At 43.8% G+C, this 20,345-nt stretch overlaps 1 protein-coding gene across 1 annotated transcript in view; it reads left to right on the top strand.

Annotated features, from left to right (window-relative positions):
* The window catches only part of LOC135791336 (homeotic protein ultrabithorax), an 81,343-nt gene that overhangs the window by 52,586 nt on the left and 8,412 nt on the right, over nucleotides 1-20,345 (top strand). Inside the window, exon 2 of the mRNA XM_065301716.1 lies at nucleotides 6,589-6,931. Within this exon, the coding sequence (XP_065157788.1) occupies nucleotides 6,589-6,863 (275 nt within the window). The 3' untranslated portion in view covers nucleotides 6,864-6,931. The remainder of the gene's footprint in view (nucleotides 1-6,588; nucleotides 6,932-20,345) is intronic.

The following is a 20,345-nucleotide window of genomic DNA, read 5'->3' as shown; positions in this document are numbered from 1 at the left end:
TGCGTTATTGCAAAGAAATATCGCGAGACGCACGCAAGGCACGCCGAGGAAGACAAATGAGTCGCACGAGGGAATTCGACGGGGGCTTACTGTCGCGAAATATGATTAAATCTCAACCCGACTGCGAGAAGCTATAATTGCATTAATTACATATTCAAGGCAGGCGCTAAGAAGCTTCCCAGAAGAATATGAAGAATGCTCAGTGTGTGTGGAAGCGCGCACAGGATGAATTAGTTTTCAGGAGCGAGGTAATTAGAAAGAAAGCCAATGTATCGAAGGGGGGTCGTTACACCGCGGCGGCCATGCACACTGGCGCAGCATCCGGCGACCCGGGCGCGTACCCCACTCAAAATGGCCGGGCTGACATGGAAGAACCGCGCGCGCGGCAGCACGCTGTGCCAACAAGAACCGCGTTGATTTATCGCCCACCGCATCTCACCCCCTCGTGTGGCTGTGCGCACAAACAGCCACAGACATTAGTTAGAGAGGATGCTGAACTCCAAACTCAACTTCCACCACACGAGAAAAAAAAATTCATGCAAAGAATGTCAAAAACGCATGGTTTCTCTTCTTCATGGGACCTTATGAGGCATCGGAAACCGACACCACAAACACAACACGTGTCCACTAGGTGTAATATATTTTTTCGTCGTGTGTCGCATCTTCGGACACATCCTTCATCCTGTCGCTTGTTTTACATACGTTTATCTATCCGCATGCATATACGCGCGGTGTACACCCACTTAGCGGTTAGTTCTCAGTCTCATTCTCATTCTCACGCCGAATGGCATCTTGGCGTTTCATCGAAAGCTTTGGAACGCCGACATGTCGAGCCTCTGCGTTCCAAACCCAACTTCAACTTACCAGTCGAAGCTTATTAACTGGAGAGATATTAGCTTTTTCTAACAATCGTGGGCTATGGGCCACATGTGCGCGCTTTTCATCTCGCACCGCCACTCATGGTTTAATATGATCTATGATCGCATTACCGGCCTTTATCTTCGTGTGCCTCTGGTACGACTAATCGTATTCACGCAGCGTGGCTGGGTATCGCTAATGAATGAACAGGACTGAGCAACGAAGAATGAAAATTAATTTTAATATTCACAATACACGTAGACTACAAGTACTGTTATTCGAGTATAACGAAGCTAATGGGTCTCTTGAAGCCTTTTCTAGCCGAGGCTTATTTGTTCTTGGAGGATCTACCCATCTTGTCAAGTCATAAACTATCGGCTCAAACATTAGGCGATTGTTTGAGGAAACAACGATTGCGGAAGGGATGAGCAGTCTTGTTGTCTTTGACATGTAACAGAAGATGTGTTAGCAACTTTCTATTCTTGGAACTTTCTTCTTGACAACCCTTGGTATTGAAATATGATTTCCGTGGGGTGGACAGGCTATTTTTGACATTTTTTTGTGTTTCTAACAAAGGAACTGATCTTTGGAGTATAAAAATGTGAAAGTTGCAACTAGCAACCCTTGGAAACTTTCACCAAATTTCTTTTTACTTATAATTTGAATGACACCATGAAGTTTGTTATTTTTTTCTGTACAATTTTTTTGTGTATACAAATACATCGTGCACAGGGATAAAAGTGTCTCCATGTGTCTTGGAAAATTACTGTCGCCACATATCAGAAGAGAATACCACATCCATCACTGCCTAGGTCGAGCTGGCACTACGTATATTCGTTCCTGCTAGGGCGAACCTTCGCAGAGGGGTTCACTGCTCGTTCCCGTCGCCAGAGTGAATTATGGCAAGGTGTAGCCCAGCCACGTAAGACCCTAGGTAACGGCCGAAAACCACCGCCGCCACCCTGCCACCGCTCCTCCCTTCGGCAGAGCAGGAAAACTGAAACTCTCGGGAGAGGTTTCATCGCTTTGAATTTCGTCGGCCTACGCTTTTTCTCCGCGCGGCGCGTCTAGTTACGCCTTCAGATGCCTAAATATATGCAGAGTGTGTGCTGGCACGACACGTGTAGTTAATTAGAAAGTTTTTGCGCATCTGCAAGAGGTAAATAACGATGATAATGGATAAAAACTGTTCGGGCGCCGCGATTCCAATATGCGAAGGACGCCACGGGATGAAAAGGGCGTGATTTGTGTGTAACATCTGCGCCACATTTTTCCATCCGCGCACAAAATAAAACGTAATACTAATATAGTACCTATATAGATATACAGATTTCTAGAAATCTTTAATTTCATTGATTTGTTTGATTAAATTAAATTAAATTCGAACGGAAATATAGAATCAGTTCTGCTTTCGGTGTAGAACAATAAGCGTTGTAGAAACATGTCTATAAGTGGAGTTATCCTAGGTGTAGTAGCGAAATGATGCTGGTAAATTTATCGACCATCGATATTCGATTGGTTTCCGTCCGGAGGCCCACGCCCTACATTCGAAGTTTGCGTGCGCGCTCGCGTTCGGCATGCTTTAGTAGCGCGGCGTAGATTTGGCGAATAAATCATCCTGGCACCGATTGCGAATTTCGTCGGGGTCGTAACCAGCTCACACCGCCGCCGAATCGAATTCGGGCGGCGCGATAATAACGAGCAAGGTGCACCAACGGCACGCAAAAAGTAATTAAGCAAAACAAAACGCGCCTGCAAATTGCATCCAGCACCGCGCTCGATTTAGGTCTTTCGTGCTTAATTATCATGATGTTCCATCAAACATAAACACCTTTTCAAATGTGAGCGAATAACGAGCGCACGGCGTCGCCGAGGAGGCATAAAAACAAAAGCGTGAAAATAAAAGCTAGGCTTTTAAGTTATCCGCAGAAATTGAGTGAACTTGTGCACAGGTTCGCCTGTATTTTTTACGTTTCTTTTTACGTCTCCCAAACCACCAATTGCGCAACTTTTTTGTTTCATTCGTTCGAGGGTTGCCGTGTAGCTGCAGAAGGAAAACATTGGAGGGACTTTGCTTCCAATTAAAAATAAGACATAAATATATTGCTCCCTCAAATGGTAGGGGAGGTAGTATTAAAAATTACTTCTGCTTTGAGGGTATGATGAATGCTGAGCCCACTCATTACCAAGTGCAAAAACAAAGCGAAAAACACCAACGTTAAGGAATTACGCTTCTGAAAGCAAAGGGGTGGCGTTAGTTTAGGATTAAATCAAGGGGCACTTAGTCTCATCGTTGATCGATCTGCCAAGCCACCGAGCTTGCCCTACTTGCAAGGGGTTTTTGGTATTTATATTGCTGCTGCGCAGGATAATAGGGTTTCCTGCGGAAAAAGGCCAACCCTACGACGAGAGTGTGAAGAAAACGCGAGGGTTAATAAAACAGTCTTAGCATGGCGGAAGGATAATTAGTTCCGCGACACAAGTTGACACCCTTTCTGAAATTTAATGGGAAGGTGACTTGGAACCAATATTTTTAACTTATAGAACCCAACCTAACCTCCTGAGGATTTAATTTCTCTCTGTGGTAACATTTCAGTCAACATAAATCGCAAATTGACAGCCATCGGTTCCAATCAGGATGAGTTGTATGGATTTGGGGGCGCGTGTCATTCTGTTAGCTTTATTCCTGTATTGGTAGCTTTCGGTGACCCTCAGCGAAGCGTTCGCATGGTGTTTTTTCGTCTTATTGCTTTTATATTGTTTGCCAACCGCAAATCGCAAGTTGGTGTTTGCGATGTGCGAGGGAATCAATTCGGTGGGATTGGAATACGACACGTACGACGCTCGTAAAGATAATTATCCGGACTACCCATTGCTGCATCATGGGTATCGTGGAGGTGCGGTCGGCTTTCAATTGGATTATGCTGTGATTCGATAACTCAATCAACTTCAATCAGTCTTATTGCACATCAAGAAGTACCTATATACGCTGAATGGAAATATGTTAATGAAAATTTTAGTATTTTGCAAAAGGAAAATTTTATTGTGCGAAAACAATCTTCTCATCTTTGCTTCCCTTCGTGCCTGTCCCACCGGAAAGGCCGAATAAGTAGAATGAAGTAAATATTCACCCTCGATTTAGTTATGCGCGTAAATAACTCAGGACATCTTGTGAAAGTAATATTACTTTTCTTATTCGCGCTCGACTTCGTTTTGTGTGCACCTAGTTGATATCGTATGTATGCCCAAGGGTTGAGAATAAAGCATACCACCCTCTTTGGTATCGTGCTGCAGCGCGGCGGAAAAACGGGCGTCTTTTTCTATGTTCGCGAAAACGAGGCAGCGCGCACCTCAGATGGCGGGTCGGGGTGGTGCAGCGTGTGGGGGTTGAGCGACGCCCACCTCGAATGATTTGTCACCCTATTTTTGCCTACCTACGTTCAACGACTGCAACGCCTCAAGGCTGCAAAAAGACTGCAGAAGAAAGCAAAAATGATCAAAATGAGCTAACTAAGAACTGTGGGGACCAATTAAACTCGAACCGCCGCGATAAATCCACCCGGACGACCATGAAATTATCAAATTTATCTGTATCTCCCAGAAAGACGCCGAAAAGAAGCCGGCGAGTGCGTGAAGTGCCTGCGTAATGAAGACCGAAGAACAATGGAAAGGGGGTGTGTGTAGTTGTGCGTTAAATCTAATACCTAATTCAATGGGGAGGCGGCTTAATCAGCAAAATGCATTATGTTTGCCCGGCCCATTCTAATAATTTTTTCCGATGTCTACTACTTCGGGGTTGACTTAAAACTTTCTTTGCGAACGAAAAAAAATATTGTGGCACATGTCTCTAGCCTTGGGGACGATGACGACGCGCAGAGAGAGCTATGAGATAGTAACGTATGTAGATTGAAAGTGGGCCTCCCCAAATTTGATCAAATTGTCCAACCGCCATGAAATTCCATGAGTTATTTTTATTTGGTAATTTTCTTTATTGCATTGTGCGTTGTGTTTGTATGCACGGGGAAGGAACTATTGGCTGTGTAGGAAAACGGGAGGCGGTTTGGGACAATCTTCGTCTTCGAATGTTTACTCTGGCGCGCGCGCGAACTCCCGAGGTCCGTGCGCTTGATTTCACTCGAGGGAATTTTCATCTCCTTGGGAAGAAGGAGTTCCATCGCTCGCAGCTACTTCCAACCCACAACAGGGCTAACTAATGCCATCAATTGGAAAACGTACGTGTGTGAGAGCAGATAAACAGCGCCATACAACTTCAGAAACTTTTGATGAAGCAATAAAGCAGTAAACAACAAATTCACTCTTCAATCATTTTGCGCTGGTTTACGATCCGAAACATTCAGTTTCATAATTTAAATTTTGACGGGTTTTTAGTCCTCTGATGGCCGGGCAATTGACCAGCCACACGAAATGGTAATTGCTTGATTTATATGTAAATAACTTAATTACAGCCTGCTACCTCTGGTATCATCTCATGTTTTTTTTCTTCGCGTCTCTCTTGCATTGAGCGCTCAGCCATGATGGATGGGCACGGCTTGCATTGCAGTCCAGCGCACTTATAGGTGGTATGAATATCATCATCATGTGCCGCGATAAAAAAAGAGCTGCATGGAAGTGCGTTGCGCGAACCACTGTCGGCGAATATTCGATATTTACGATCGCACAGATAGGATCGTCCTCCGAACACGAGAGCCTTCTCGCATGTGCATGCACGGAAAGAAGGAAAGCAGCGGCTGATAGATATTGAACCCGATCGCGATATCGCGTCTTCATTAACGATTTCGTTCGGTGGTTCGGGTGCGCGGCGTGTTCTCGTTTTACATATCGCGATCCACGAACGATTACAAACGACGTTACATACAACCAACCCAAGAAGTAAAAAATAAATAAATTAACCACAACAAAATGTTTAGAGTAAAAATTTTGATAAAAAATATTGAAATTTTATTTTTTCTATTTTAAATCTCTTTGGTTTACCACCAAATATTTTTGTCACATTCTTGTTGCATTTCTTCATGATTTAAGTAGTGTCCAATGATGGTATCGCCGCTAGGTTCCATCATCTCGAGATCGAAACCATCTTTGAGGCTCCCGCTGAGCGATCTTGCGCACACCCATTTCTTTTGCCTGTCGTGTTAGTTACCTGCGCGCGGATGAGGCATACCTGCGGTTGGAAAATCATCTGAGATGCAAGCGGGGCGTGTACTCGCCGCTGGCCTCGAGGTGCGCATGAATTCACGAATCCAACTCGCCGCGCTGCTTACTCTATACCTGTATATTGGAGTAATACATGTTGTTTTGCTCTCTTGGCGCGTAGTCGTGGTGTCGTTCTTGTGTTGGTCGGTGTTCGTGCATAATACTATTACAGGTATCAATAATATTCGAATTCTCTAAGTCTGAATGCGTTGTTTGCTTACTTAAACATTCAAACATTGAAAAACACCTGTATACCACCGTGTTTATTGACTATAATTATAAGCGCACAATAAATAGACAGTTATATGCGTGCTGGTAGGAAGGCACGGCCAGGCAATAGAGCGCGCTTATTTATTGGACTTTTATTGTCGCTACCGAATCAATTTTACACCATCGTAATAATAATTGCTGTTGATATTAGTGAGTTATTGTATCTATTCGTTCATATTAGTTATTTGGATGATGCTAGTTTGATTGATAAATTAATTTTGTGTGTGTTTTTTCTTCCTGCTGGTATAGGAGCGAACGGATTACGCCGTCGGGGTAGGCAGACCTACACACGATACCAGACGCTGGAGCTCGAGAAGGAATTCCACACGAACCACTACCTGACGCGGCGGAGACGCATCGAAATGGCGCACGCGTTGTGCCTCACCGAACGACAGATCAAGATCTGGTTTCAAAATCGCCGCATGAAGCTGAAGAAGGAGATCCAGGCGATCAAGGAGCTCAACGAGCAGGAGAAGCAGGCGCAAGCACAGAAGGCGGCGGCGTCGATAGTGGACCAGAACTAGTGCTGGTCGTAGATGTGCACCTTGGGCGATGCGAAGCGGCGACGGTTTTCGGACTCCTAGGAGACAAGGTAAGCCTCTCCGAAAAGAGAGTACCTGCTTATTATATCCGCCCAGACCACAAACCTAGATTCTAGTTAGACTATTGAAATGTTTTTATTTTTAGACCACTAGCATAGACAAATAGCCTTTAGGATTCTTTTTGTTAGCTCTTTTTTGAAGAATATAATTATCAAAAATTGTTTCGTCTATTGTTATTTTGTTGCGACTAGGAGCTAGACCATAATTGAGGAAATCAAAAAATGATTAGACCACAAATGGCGGTAGTTATCTATAAACGAATGGAATAGATAATTTTCTCCTTGGTTTTTCTTCAATTTTTCTTTCTCGTTGAGCATTAGAGGGTTCTTAATTCGTTTATTCCCCCCTTTTGGTATTTATTGAGGGAGTCGAACCGCGTGCATATAAATTTGTATAAATTACAGATAAGAAAGTCGAAACCTATAAAGTATATATTCCAATTTAAATTATCAGTTTTTAAGTATCTTTCGGCGGGACGGGCGTGAGAGGCTCTTGGCTTCTTGGTTGCGCGATTCGACAATATATTATTCGCTAACTACTAAGCGCACAAATCACGTCCTTAAATTTAACTTGGTCCTTTATAAGGCACAAAACGAAACAAAAGTAATCTGCATTAAATTGCGCGCTGCGTACTTTTTGCATACCTACTATTCGTATGCATTTGTTTATTTTATACGCGACGAAGAAATAAATCACAAATTTACTGATTCGCTAAATTTCGAAGCATTTAAGCATTTCATTGCAACATTTCCACATTGGGGCCGAGTCATGCGCGTTCTTTATGTATCCCCTTGCAAGTCGCGTTCGTTGTTTTCTCCGAGTTCGTGAACGCCGTAATACGAATATCGCATGCACGCTCGAAGCCACACCGTGGCTCGATTCTTCATTCTTCATTCCCTGATTCCTGTGTGTTGCTGTTCCACTCGGCGACACGCTTGAGGTATATACGAACGTCGCTGGTTCGCGTAAATATCTCAAGTGCTCCGACGACAAACGTTCACGTTATGCCCGGCCGGGATATATTTATTACCAAAGATATATCGAGTTGCATTAAATGATTAATGTTTTAATTAGTAATTCCGAGCGTGGAGCGCTTTCATTCCTGCCGCACGGCTGGCCGCGCACGTTTGTCTATCCTTCCTTTTTCGCTGGATAATCGAGACACCAACACGCACGCGTCACCTGTGCATGTGTGTTTAATTTATTTTCTACGATTTGCATCGGAACGTTTATTTAAATTTCAATTTAAATAACAATCATAATAGCACGCCCACATGCGCGCACCATTCAATGCGACACCTCACCAACTTGAATACAATAGAAGTAATGTTATTTAAAATAATGCGCCAGGTGCGGGGAACTAAAAACAAATCCTTATAATATTTGTTTAGGATTTGCAACTTATAAAATGCCACTTGAATTTTAATTTTACACAAATAGTACAAATCTTGTAGTTCATCCTTCGCAAGTTCAACTTTATGGCCCTCTATTAATCGCGGTCGTAAACATAAACTTCCCATATTTGTCGGGTAGGTGTTGGGGCGCCCTATTCGCTTCTTCTTCACTTCAGAATGCCTCAATTATTACTATATATTTACCTTTTTAATGCAGTTCGACCGGTTTTTATACAGTTTTATAAAGATAAGATAAAGTCAAAATAATGGTCCACAAAAAAAATTTACATTGTCATCGAAGTCGTTTGTGGTGCCGGTTTTGCTACTTACTACAACCACTACCAGATCGTAAGCACAGTAGTAATAATTTGTTTACGACGCCATAAAATCTTTCAACGCTGCGACTTTTATGCGCCGCGGTCGATGTTCACGGCTGCATGTACCAAGTGGTTTTATTCGTCGATTCGACGCGAGGTGGAAGGCAGCGCGCCGTGCGAGTTCAATTGGGGATTTTATTCTCGCACGACCCGCCAAAGTCGTAAACTGTAACGCCGGCTCGTAACTTTGCCGCTCGCCGCACTCGCTCTCGCGGTGCTTTTGTGTAATCGATGCTTTATGCAGTTGCTCCCGAGACTGCTAGGTGGCGGGCTCGTGTTATGACTCGAATAACTCGCGTAGTCATCGCGACCGCTTACGCAATCGATGGCATGCTAGGAGCTCCCCACCAGTGGCGTGCATACAATGGTGTAGCCATAGAATATACCCCACTCTTGATGTAGCAGTGTGGCCATTCCGTTTCTGTCTCCCACTTGAGGTCTGGTCCTCCACACTACTCTAATGACTCTTCGGCTACTCACTTTTGCTAAAAAAGGAGAGTACCATCCTCAGCTTGCTAAGTTAGAGTGAGTTTGGTGTTATCCGATTCGAATGGGACCTGCTCAGATCGTCGTTTTATGTATTTTATGGTTTGTTTTGATGGTTTTAAAAGTGCCTACCCGACCCCGACACGCTCGGACACTAGGTCATGGGGACATGGGGTCTTTACACTTTAAATTTCCTTTTATCAATCAAAATTGCATTTGTGTCACCACATAATATGAATGGGGCGATTTATTGATACACCATCTTGTGTGATCAACCATTATTCGCGTGGGAGGTGTTTAAATATTAGTGATTTATTAGGTTCACCAATAAACGTGTCTTATCTCATTGCGATGGACAGTGTTTGCCCGACATGCAAGTCCACATACCGTACACCTAGCTGCCAACGCGCAATTTACATAATTAAACAATGTTCTGGTTGCCTTGTCTCTTCGACTTTGTTGATGCCCAACACCCGCGTAACAATGTTTTATTTAATTAATTTATATCTGTTTATCTACTCATGAAGGCGTAAATTCTCGACTCGGAATTTTTGCCCGGGACGGGGAAAGTTATTTAGTCATTCTTTACTCCTTGCATGGGCAATGGACTGACTTCAGGTTCAGGTTGCGTTCAAATTTATGCATCATGCAATTAAATGCATGTATTTATACAGTAGCACTGTATGCGAAGGCAGTAAAGTGTGAAAAAGATTGATTAGATATGAGGATTGCAATGAATTACGTCTTCATTTGTGTATTTAACTTCACTTTTTGAGAAAATCCGCAATATATTTGATTGAATTGAGTTTGAGATCAGTGCAAACAGCTTGTTGATATTTATTTAGCTGAGATACGAACCGCAACACTTAAGGGCGACCCCTGAGCGGTCGTTGCTACCATTTGGGCGCTACTTTTATTGGCGTTTTAGTGCGTTAGAAGAGAGCGACTTGGTAAATCTCTTCAGCCCCTTCGAGTGCCACTTTGCCCTGCACGCTCTGGCGGCGTTTCGGCCGAATTCTACCAGAGGGGATTGCCTACCATTCGAACCAATTCTCTTCTACTTTGCCACGTCTCCACTTTCTACATATTGTATCCCACAGTGTTCCGGTCGAAATTTGATCAATTTTTATATGCCCCAAATGAAATAAAAGCCGAAAGTTGAACGGGATTCAAACATTTACTGTTTGCTAAATTTCGCTAACCGTCGGATCGGGTTATGTGAAGGTGGCCGGTACTGCGCGACTTGGGTCCGGGTTATAAACCATGTAAACATGCAACAGTGTAATAGGAGGGACATTACGACTTTACGACCGCGTTTACAGGTCATAAAAATCACTTTAACTACCTCCAAGTGCGTTTAGGCTTTATTACTACTCACGCTCGGCGTGGTCGTGTGCAAACGTGGTGTTGGACTTCATTCAACTTTTCCGTCGCGCCATGCACACACCCAAACAAATCCGATTCACCGGCAAATAAAAAAACACTCACAACCGTGGTTTGATGGAGTTTTAAATGCCCATCATATATTTTTTTGCTTCTAGATTTTTATGAGCGTCATTAGTGACCTCGACTTCATTCATAAACTTCCAATTCATTCCTAATTTTAATAAAGTAAGAAATAATTTATTGTATTGTTTTTGTTTACTACACTTGCATTTGTCATATGATGGGGGTGTTGTAGGTTAGAATTGGAGGGTTTAGTTGTAGTGGCGGCTTCCATGGCCATAGCTCGTCTGTCTCTCTCCGGGGTGAGTTATACCCTCTCGCGCGTCACGTGACCATAAGGAGGGGGCTTGATCAATAAAACATCTCCCTCCGAACAGCACCAACCCCACACCCCTCTTCACCCCGGCGGCCAGCCCCACGCGGCGCGTTGCCATCCCACACACAACGGACGAACGAGTAGAAAGAAAATCGTTACTCGTAAAGAATATAGCCAGGAACCAATACCTTAGCGTTACCCTCTCTAGAATGCAGATTTGCCCTTTAAATTGAACGATTACCACCCACTTGTATACCTGACATTAGATACAGCAAATTATCTAGTTGACTTGAAGAATAGCTTCAATATGTTTGAAATGACCATGAAACGTCGTCATGTAAAGGTTGTAAATCATAATATTTCGTTTTGAGAAGAAAAAATTGTTCACAGTAGGGAGCAGAAATTTTTGAAGCTTTTTAAAAGTTTTAAAATTTTGTCAGTTCGTTTTTTAGTCCCGTCTTAGACAGCACGTCGGGCCTCCTGCAGTGACATTATCGGCGATTATCTGTGACCATGTTGGATGTTCTCGTCTTCGTGCCCAGTGCTGAGTATGTTGTGTGCAGATGTTTGTCGGGAGTCATGCGGATGATGGATATTTTTTACAATTTCGAATTTGTGCACGCCTGGCTTTTTTTTGTCAAGTTTGCATTTTTTTTTGTTGCCAGTGACGTAAAATTGAAAAACGTTATTATAAGATGCGCCTGGGCGGCGCAATAAAAATGTAAAACAATGGCCATAATTCAAAATAACGCGCACCCCATTTGCGAGGGATTAGCATTTTAAAAGCGCGCGGACACCTTTACACCGCTCCCCACGCCTGAAGCCAAAGTGGATCCCGACCGCGGTGTTCGAAATGAGGTAATGTCTTTCAGACGCGCGTAGAAATAGAAAACTGCAGCACCAGAACGTATGTGCAACGTGTATATCTCAAGGAAACAGCGAGGAATTAAAGAAAGTTGTCCAAGTTGTTGTATCACCTTTTTGAAGCGTCCCCGCGAGCCTCCCGGACCGAAGAAGAATATACTTGCTTCAAATGCGACTGTAACTGCCTTATATTCACGGCACATGCAGCCGCGATACGCGTAACATGCGAATTTGAGCGCGAGAGCGCAAGATACATGCACACCGGGTTCGTATAGTGTTTTTCATTTTCTTTATATTACCCCAGATAGTCGTAAAGGCATTTGGCGTGACCAAACTTCTAGAGTAGTTTAGATTGTGACGTGAGGCGAGTTATTACCAATGCAATCGCGTCGCGTTTCTTATGTTGACTTTATTTTTATTTTGTTTTGTGGGAGGGCATATGAGATCTACTAATTTTCAACGGTTCAAATTGAACCAATTGAGGTACATCTACCATTTTAATTCAATTGTACTTCGCATGTGAAATGGCAATTTCTTCATGGTGGTTAAAGTTGTATCGAGAGCTACTTGCTGGAGGAGACAACTGATTGAGTAGGGAATTCGTCATTCCCTAAGGAGCCACACGTAATTGACGATATATTCCTATATATAAGTAAGTATATCAGATCCAGACTTGGGCATTGTCTGCGTCCACATAGTATTTCGACACAAGTCGACAACAGCACACCGCGAGATGCACTTCCCTGCCGAGTGGAACTCTCTTGAAACAGCAATTTCATACTTCACAAACACGTCGTATTCATCATCGCCGCGCTTAGCGGCCACTTTCAGAGAGTTTCAGTTGCACTGCTGGCTGCATTTCCTCCGCCGGGCCGCGGCATCCTAGAAACATGCATAGTTACTCAGAAAACAAAGAACCCGGCGCGGCAATAATTTCCATCTTTCCATTGTTGCGCACCTCGGTTGTTACCTCAGTTTCGGGCGAGAGATGCGCTCGGTGCGCGCAAGTTTGTGCTCCATTCTACACGATGCCTAGGTGCGACCTTAAAACATGCAAATATATCATAAACTGTTGAATACACATACACACACACAACTGCAGGCCGACTGCGATGCAACAATTCCAAGATTCCAACCTGCGCGGATCTCCTCTCGCGCCTTCTTGTTATTCTTATTCGTCTGACACCTATCGCGATGTTCCCCACAGATCTGCATGTTTTCGTCTTGCACCTTTGGCTCCGCACCGCGCCATCTACGCTACATCTAGTGGGTATATCTTAACTTTGAGCTTCGAGTTCAACTATATCTTCAACTTCGACTTCATACACGACCGAGATGTTTTATTGCTCCATGCATGCGGTGTGCACCTAGGGAGAGTTCTTGCGCGGGAATTGAGAGAAGAATAGAACAGCAACAGAAAAATCGCCGCCGATATGAGCTAGCGATAATAACGTCACTGACACTTCTCGGACAGGTTGCATCCTGGAGGTGTCTAGAATATGCGGTAACACGCCGGGACTGGACACGAATACGTGTCGTAATGCGCACCAAACGGTAACCAACACGCTAGAATCTAAGGTCAGGTTAGTATCTTTCAAAACGATGTGTTTAGAAAGTATACTTTTGTAAATCATGACTGGAGAGTTAAGGGATCTTGAAAGAAGTGACTAATATCGGTTTATTTTTTTATTTTTTAATGCGGTACTGTTTTTGAATTGCGAAGTACGATGCGCTCCTTTCTTGGCAAGCGAGAAGAAGAAGAAAATCCATCGAAAACGACGACGCGCTCGTATTTCATGGACAAAAGGTCCTTTTATTGGCCGGACTCGTATCTATTTCACCCTAGAAAAAAGATGTATGGACGACGTTTTCGGGATTTATATCGCTGCGTTCTCGTTCGGCCGTTTTTTCTCCGTTACCTCACTCATCTCAGCCGGACTCTCTCTTCTTTCGCCTCACCTTTGACCATCACACTAGAGGTAGATCTAGGCGTATACCCCTTAAACGAACGCTTCAACTTTAAACATTCCGTTTTATTTATCTGAGTGTAATCTGCTGCCATCTTGATATTATAAACGACATTTCTACGTGCTGCTTGGGCGACGCGCGTCGAGTGACGACTTCATCTTATTTGCATGTGCCTCTAATTGCAATTACGCGAGCGCGTAAAATTTGAAAGGCGGAAAGAATTAAAACGCCATGCAAAGTATGTGCGCACCTAGGCGACAAGGATATAAATTAAATAAATCATTATTTATACTCAAACGCATTCGACAAAATCTCGTAATTTATCGTAATCAAGTCCGGTGTAATCCCGGATTACCTGCGGAATAATTCATGCGCGTTATTAAGTCAGGCCGAACGCCGATACGCATTACATATTTATATCCACAGGTACGCTCGTAAAATAGAAAAGGTCTTACGCGAAACTGTATCTGGGTCATTAAGGTATTCGAATTTAATTCCGCGCCGATTTTTCACGCACGCGAAAATATGCTGAAACGAATGCAAATTAAATTTAAATTTCTTCTTCGAACGTCTCCCGGCTCCTGGTTTAATATACGACCGACTTTGGTGTTCACTTTGCGTCGCGGAAAAACGAGTTAAAATAGAATTGGAACGGGTGGCATTCGTTTGCCACGGCTTTTGGGGCGAGGGGGGTATATAGTATACCGAAACAGCTTTATCTGCAGATGCCTCCATGCGACACCGGGCCCATCTGTATCCACCAATTTATGGCGCGAGGGCCTCGCTTTAAAAGTTCGCAGCTCTTCTTCTACGATATTCCACGAGCAGGAACTCGCGCGCGCGATACGCATTTGCCACTTACATCCAATTTCTTTCGACTTCTTTCGCGCTCTCACACGATGGGGGCCTAGCCGCCCGTTTTGCGTCGTCTTTCTTATAATTCTTTCGCGCGGCGCGTCGTATTGTGTTAGTGGTCGTTCTCACCCGAAAACGGAGCTTTATCTTTGCGGTCGCCTCATTTCCCGGATGGTTGGATGCAATCGCCCCAAAGCGTGGCAGGGGTGGGGGGAGAGTTGGTCTTTTTAAAAAAGTTTCTAAAACTATTGTGTGCCACTGGAGTTAATCTTGATGGCCGACGCGGAATTTATTAACCTGGCAAACACGAAACGGTAAACGAAATCTGAAGATTTCGCTGTGAAATAGTTTTGGGTGAAATTATAAAAACGTTTTACGTAAAGACAATATGCAAAATCGTTGCGTTATTCCGACTGGATTCAAGGCAAGCGTTCATTTCATATAGATTAGTATTTTCTTAAGGCGAAAGCTCCGCAGCTGTCATGCGTTGAGCCCGCGCCATAATTCTCCGGAGATTTGTTTTATTGCTTCGGCTTCAGCCCGCGCAGCCCCGGCCAGCAGGCGTGGAGTATCAGGGCTTACTTCGAGGGGATTTCCTGCGCGTTTCTCTCGCCAAACGAGGTTTAAACAAAATGAAAGAAATCACGGCTAAAGTTAGACGCTTAGAAACGTCGCCTATGAAAACCTCGCGGCTTGGAACAGTCACGTGTTTATTGAGGAACGTGTCGGCTGCTCGAAAATGAAAGATCAACAAACATTCATCTCATTTCGGTCCGGCGTTCAACGCCAAAGAGCGAATTTTTGCATTGTGTACACCAGGGCTTAACATTCATGCAGCGCCAAAACCAGAAACGCGAAGCGCAAAGCTTTACTTAAACCGTTTAAAAAGGAACGAAATGAACGCGCGTGAAAAGCGTTGCGCTTTTCGGGATGGGCGGCAGGGGGACGCGCGTAAGCACGAAAATCCTAATGAATATGCGAGAGACGAAGAGAGCGAGAAAGCGCGAGCGCGCTTTTGGAAAATTACTTCCTTCGTTCGCATCGTGCGCGCCCAACATTTTTGCATCTCGCCGCGATGCGCCGGAAAGGAGAGGCCGCGGGATGGAAGGAAGCCCTGGCGACGGCGGGGGTGGTGTGAGCGCACTGAGAAAACTCGGACCGGGCGTTCGGCCATATTTTAAACCGGGAAGCGCCTGAACTAACAAATACATCAAGCTTTCCGCTTATTTACAAGCGCCGACTCGCGCCCGACTTTATTTGTTCTTATTTACTTTTATTCTTTATTCGTTTATTTATTGCCGGCAACAATTCAACGCCCGATAAATTACTATACGAGAAGTGCTTCGCTATTCTAGCGATGTGCATGCGCCCGAAAATGTTAAACTGCCAAATTAAAGTGGAAACATATACTGTTAGTTAACTTTTCTCCGAGGACCGTTTCTTTACTGCAGTCGGTGTGTGTTTGAATTCTCTACCTACCACTTGGTATTTCGTGTTTTTATCCACACGAGCTTCGAAGTCAAGTTGTTGTAACTTCGCGGTAGACAACTTGTCGTTGGAGCCGTTTCTGCATTTCCATATTTTAATTTATGTGCCTTCATGAGACCACTCGACGTTCCATCGTGCACATCAACGAGTAGTTTATTGCTAAACATTTTTGTTGATTTTTTACATAAGAAACGTGAATTTATTGCTTAATTCTTGCAAAATTACAATGTAACCTGCCAAAATGACATTCGAGCTGTTTTAGTGCAGTGTTGGTCACGTGTTGGCTTGAATGGGAAGATGCTCCCCGCTGATACAGCCTCAAGCTCTTTGGTTATGAAACAAACCGCAGCCACATTTTTCATTTGGTGTCAATTTTAATACAAACACACAAATACATTTAATTATAATCTTGAGAATTGTATTTCTTACCGGAATTACTACGTCTTCAAATCATATCTGGAAATCTCCTAGGCCTGTTGGAAAGATAGAGATGTTCTTCTTCCAACTCCAGGACACATAAATAAATACGTGGTCACCTTATACTTTACTTTTGTCTTACATTTCATGGTTTATTTTTTATGTTGAATCTTTGTTCTCCACAGACACAAGAACACAAACTCGCGCTGTTTGTAGAGATCTCTAAGCTTCTAAACAAGATATTATTCAAAATTCAAATGACTTCCAAGATTTACGACTCCTTCTTGGAATTTTTGGAGACTTGATTAATGCCCTGTTGTGGAGGATCGCAGTGCCCAAAACAAATGCAATTCCGCATTGTGGCTAGATTGAGTTTCGAAAACAAATTCCGGACGCATAAATTCATTACGTCGGCGCGAAATCATATTAAACTTGATAACATCCATTAACGAATCGTTGATCAAAACGCCAAGTGCGCGTGTTTTAATTTACACATTAACACATATTCCGGCCTCTTCTCTCTTCCATCTGCTCACACTCATCGTGCACACACTTTGGCCCTCTCGTCGTCGGCCGGCGGCCCCGAAACGCAAATTAATTTATAACAAAGTGCACTTTATGATTCTCGATTTGTTTAATTACTAAGTGCCATACGTGCGCCTGCGTACACGTGTTTATTACGCTTTTAATCAGTAATATTTTATCATATACAAAGCATGTGCCGACGCATACAGGGAGGCACATACGCAGAATAGATAATGCTGCTGAAGCAAGTAATATGAAAGTATATATGAAAGAGGATGGCTATGCATTAGACCCACAACTCGTATATCTTGTCCGCACTGCGTTTGCATCGGTAGCGCAGTAGCGCGGCCGGAAATTGTAATTTGTAGTTGTTTCTCGTTTCTCCAAACGCTGCGCGAACGAAAACCAAATTGATTACTAGCACACCGATGCACTCGGCCATGCTTGGCATCACCACGATAGATGCCCACTGATTATGTAATTATCCAGCGCTCGATGTTGTTTACGGCCCTTTTCAATCTTCAACCCGATGGTTTGTGAACTCGTACGACTCAATATTTGCTTTTTAGTTAGACTTTTTGCAAATTCTTGATTTTAGTGCTTCTTACTCGCTTTAGGCGCTATGCAAGTGCGTAATTAAGGGAACTAATACACGAGCACTGCGCCGAAGAGATTAATATGCAATAATTTACTGCCGGCGCTCGGGCGACCAGACCACAATGTGAAACGAAGAGAGACCCCAACCAAGCTAAGCGCTTACTGACGCTCACTCCTTTTGTTCGCCACTAAACACCCCCAGTTGATTAACGCACTTCATTTCGGACACTGTAAAACTTCTCCTTGTTCGTTTTCTTCGGTTTTTACATTTATGCAACAAATTGATGCAATTTGTGGCATTTGACAAATGCAAAACATGTAAGTAGGTAGAAACTTTTCCGGAAGAGATTCGATGAACCGAAAGTTTGCGCAAAGACTTACCGAGTTAGGAAATCGTAAATATAAATATCCCTCTCATGATTTTTACATTAGTAAATTTGTATTATTGCGATATGCCGAAACCATTTGTATGATTTGTATGCGAAGTTGGAGAGCGCGTCCGCTGTACCCGACTCTTCTTCCTCCTTCTTCGACGCTCTCTTTCGCGGCGAGCGCGCATCCCCTGATTTATGCGTCTGCGAAATATATGCATTATCTAAATTTGCGCTCTATCTTTTTTATTGTACACTTTTAGGTGCGACGTAAATCATTTCCATCAAAACCGTCCCGATATCACAATGGCCATTCGCCTCCCATCTTGAGAGGAAACTTCTGCGTCTCCGCTCGTAATGCACCTAAAAATCATTTGGCCGTTGTTGGTTTATTCGCCGAGAGTTGTTGTGCGGCGTGCTCAATGGGTTAAACTTGAATAAATTTTTCGCGTGTTTTTTTTTTGTACGTTTTGTGGTTCTTTCGCTTCGATCACGACGACGACGGGCTGAAGTTGGAAGTTTGGAGAGTTTGGGAATTTGTTTTCGGCTGCTGCAAGGGCGCTGGCATTCCTTGGCGCGGCGCATAGTTTTCATCCTGTCCCTCTTTGGCTCGCTGCGGCTGCAACGCGAGAATCCTGACGTAATAAATTCGCATGCATGAATCATTCCGGGATGACTTCCGTTTGGCGAAACGCGATACGTTTGTTTATCTGTCTGCGATGATAATGATTTCCTATATTGTTACATATATCGCACATTTCTTCCATATTTGTATCCTTTATAAATATAAAAATACATTTTTTTAGCGGCGAACCAGTGGACCAGGCGATAATAAATGACATTTGAAACCCACAAACACGCAATAATCGTCGAGAAAAAAAACGGGGAAATTTTTAATTTTGAGCCTCGCGTGCTCTGTAAACATTTTGTTCCACTGGTCCACAAGAGGCAGTAATGCCATCCCTCGTCTTGTTCTCTTCTTGTTGGAGCCTATTTTGCGTGCACCTAAATCACAATTATGGTAGAGGAAAACACCGAAAAGTGGCAGGCGACGAGCATCTGTTCTTTATCCCTTCTCGCATTTTCCGCTTAAATCTTTGTGTCCAATTTCGTTATTCTTCAAAAAATCCAATTAGTTTTATGTCGCCTTAGCACGGCACCACCGATGCACAATCGATAGACCAGTGTCTTGCTATTTGCCAGAGTTGTCGTGTATGAAGATAAGTTTATTTTTCATGCACACAGCATAAAAATGCCGCAATCGTGTACCAGTGCGCCGCGCGAAATAAAACGCCAAAACCAGCTGAACGTGGAGGAATAGCTCCGTGGGCACGTATAACCTGGGCGGCGGCTGGGTTGCAGCTAGACATAACTTATTGTAATTTTATAGTGGGGCTGATACATTTTAAAATGTGCTGAGTGCGCGAAGAATGAGCAATGTGACGGGCGTCGCCGTTGTGTCGCATCGTGCGCCATCCTTCCGAAACTCACCCGGCTATCCCGATTCGCCATAGCATCGCAATATACTGTACGCGACCCGCATGCCGTACACATATGCGACCGGGATTCGGGATTCGAAATGTATACTTCCAGTCACATTCGTCTTGTTATCTCTTGGTGGATTTCTCAACTCATTTTCAACTGTCCTATTTAATGTCAGATAAATCTACAATTGCATTGAGGGTGTTGTGCTACTGACTATTTTTATAATAATGTAGAGGGATTTTTACAATATGATATTTTTGATTTTTGAAGTTTCTGGATGGTTCTGTATACGACTTTCCACTTGGGCATTACTTTCTATTCCTGTTGTGTCGCTGCTTGTCGCAGTTTCGTGAATTTTCTTCAAACTCAATAAATACGAAACTGCAGCGCAACTTCTTTATATCCGTCTTTCCTCCCAAACTTTTTTTACCATGTTTGGCGATAACTTTTTCAATTCTGTTTGCCTACTCGGCTTCCTTCGCCAGTTCCACGGCCCTCGGCGGCACGTCGCGCATTGAAAAACTTATTTCCCGACGGATCGATTCCGATATTACTTGTTTCGCCAAACTTGTCCTTCGCGAGTTCGCGCCGGCCGAACACAACACGACGAATGATCGATGACGACCGTGCCAATTTAAAGCTTTCCGGGACGTTTTCAATCGCGCAAGTCGCCATCCGGAGAGACGGCGCGCGCGTTCGGATCGCAATAAATTGTTGTTTGATTTACGGCCGTTGGCTCCCGTTTGTTGTTTGGGCCGGTATCGCAATGCCGCAGGCCGCCCGACCGACGACCCGCCGGCGGCGCTTGGCTTCAC

Source organism: Atheta coriaria, unplaced genomic scaffold (assembly GCF_025399875.1).
Source record: "Atheta coriaria isolate IRGN ID8LTWV9N9 unplaced genomic scaffold, Caltech_Dcor_3.1 hic_scaffold_4_pilon, whole genome shotgun sequence".
Taxonomy (NCBI): Eukaryota; Metazoa; Arthropoda; class Insecta; order Coleoptera; family Staphylinidae; genus Dalotia; species Dalotia coriaria.
The sequence above is the reverse complement of the archived record's forward strand: the minus strand, read 5'-3'. Positions and strand labels throughout refer to the sequence as shown.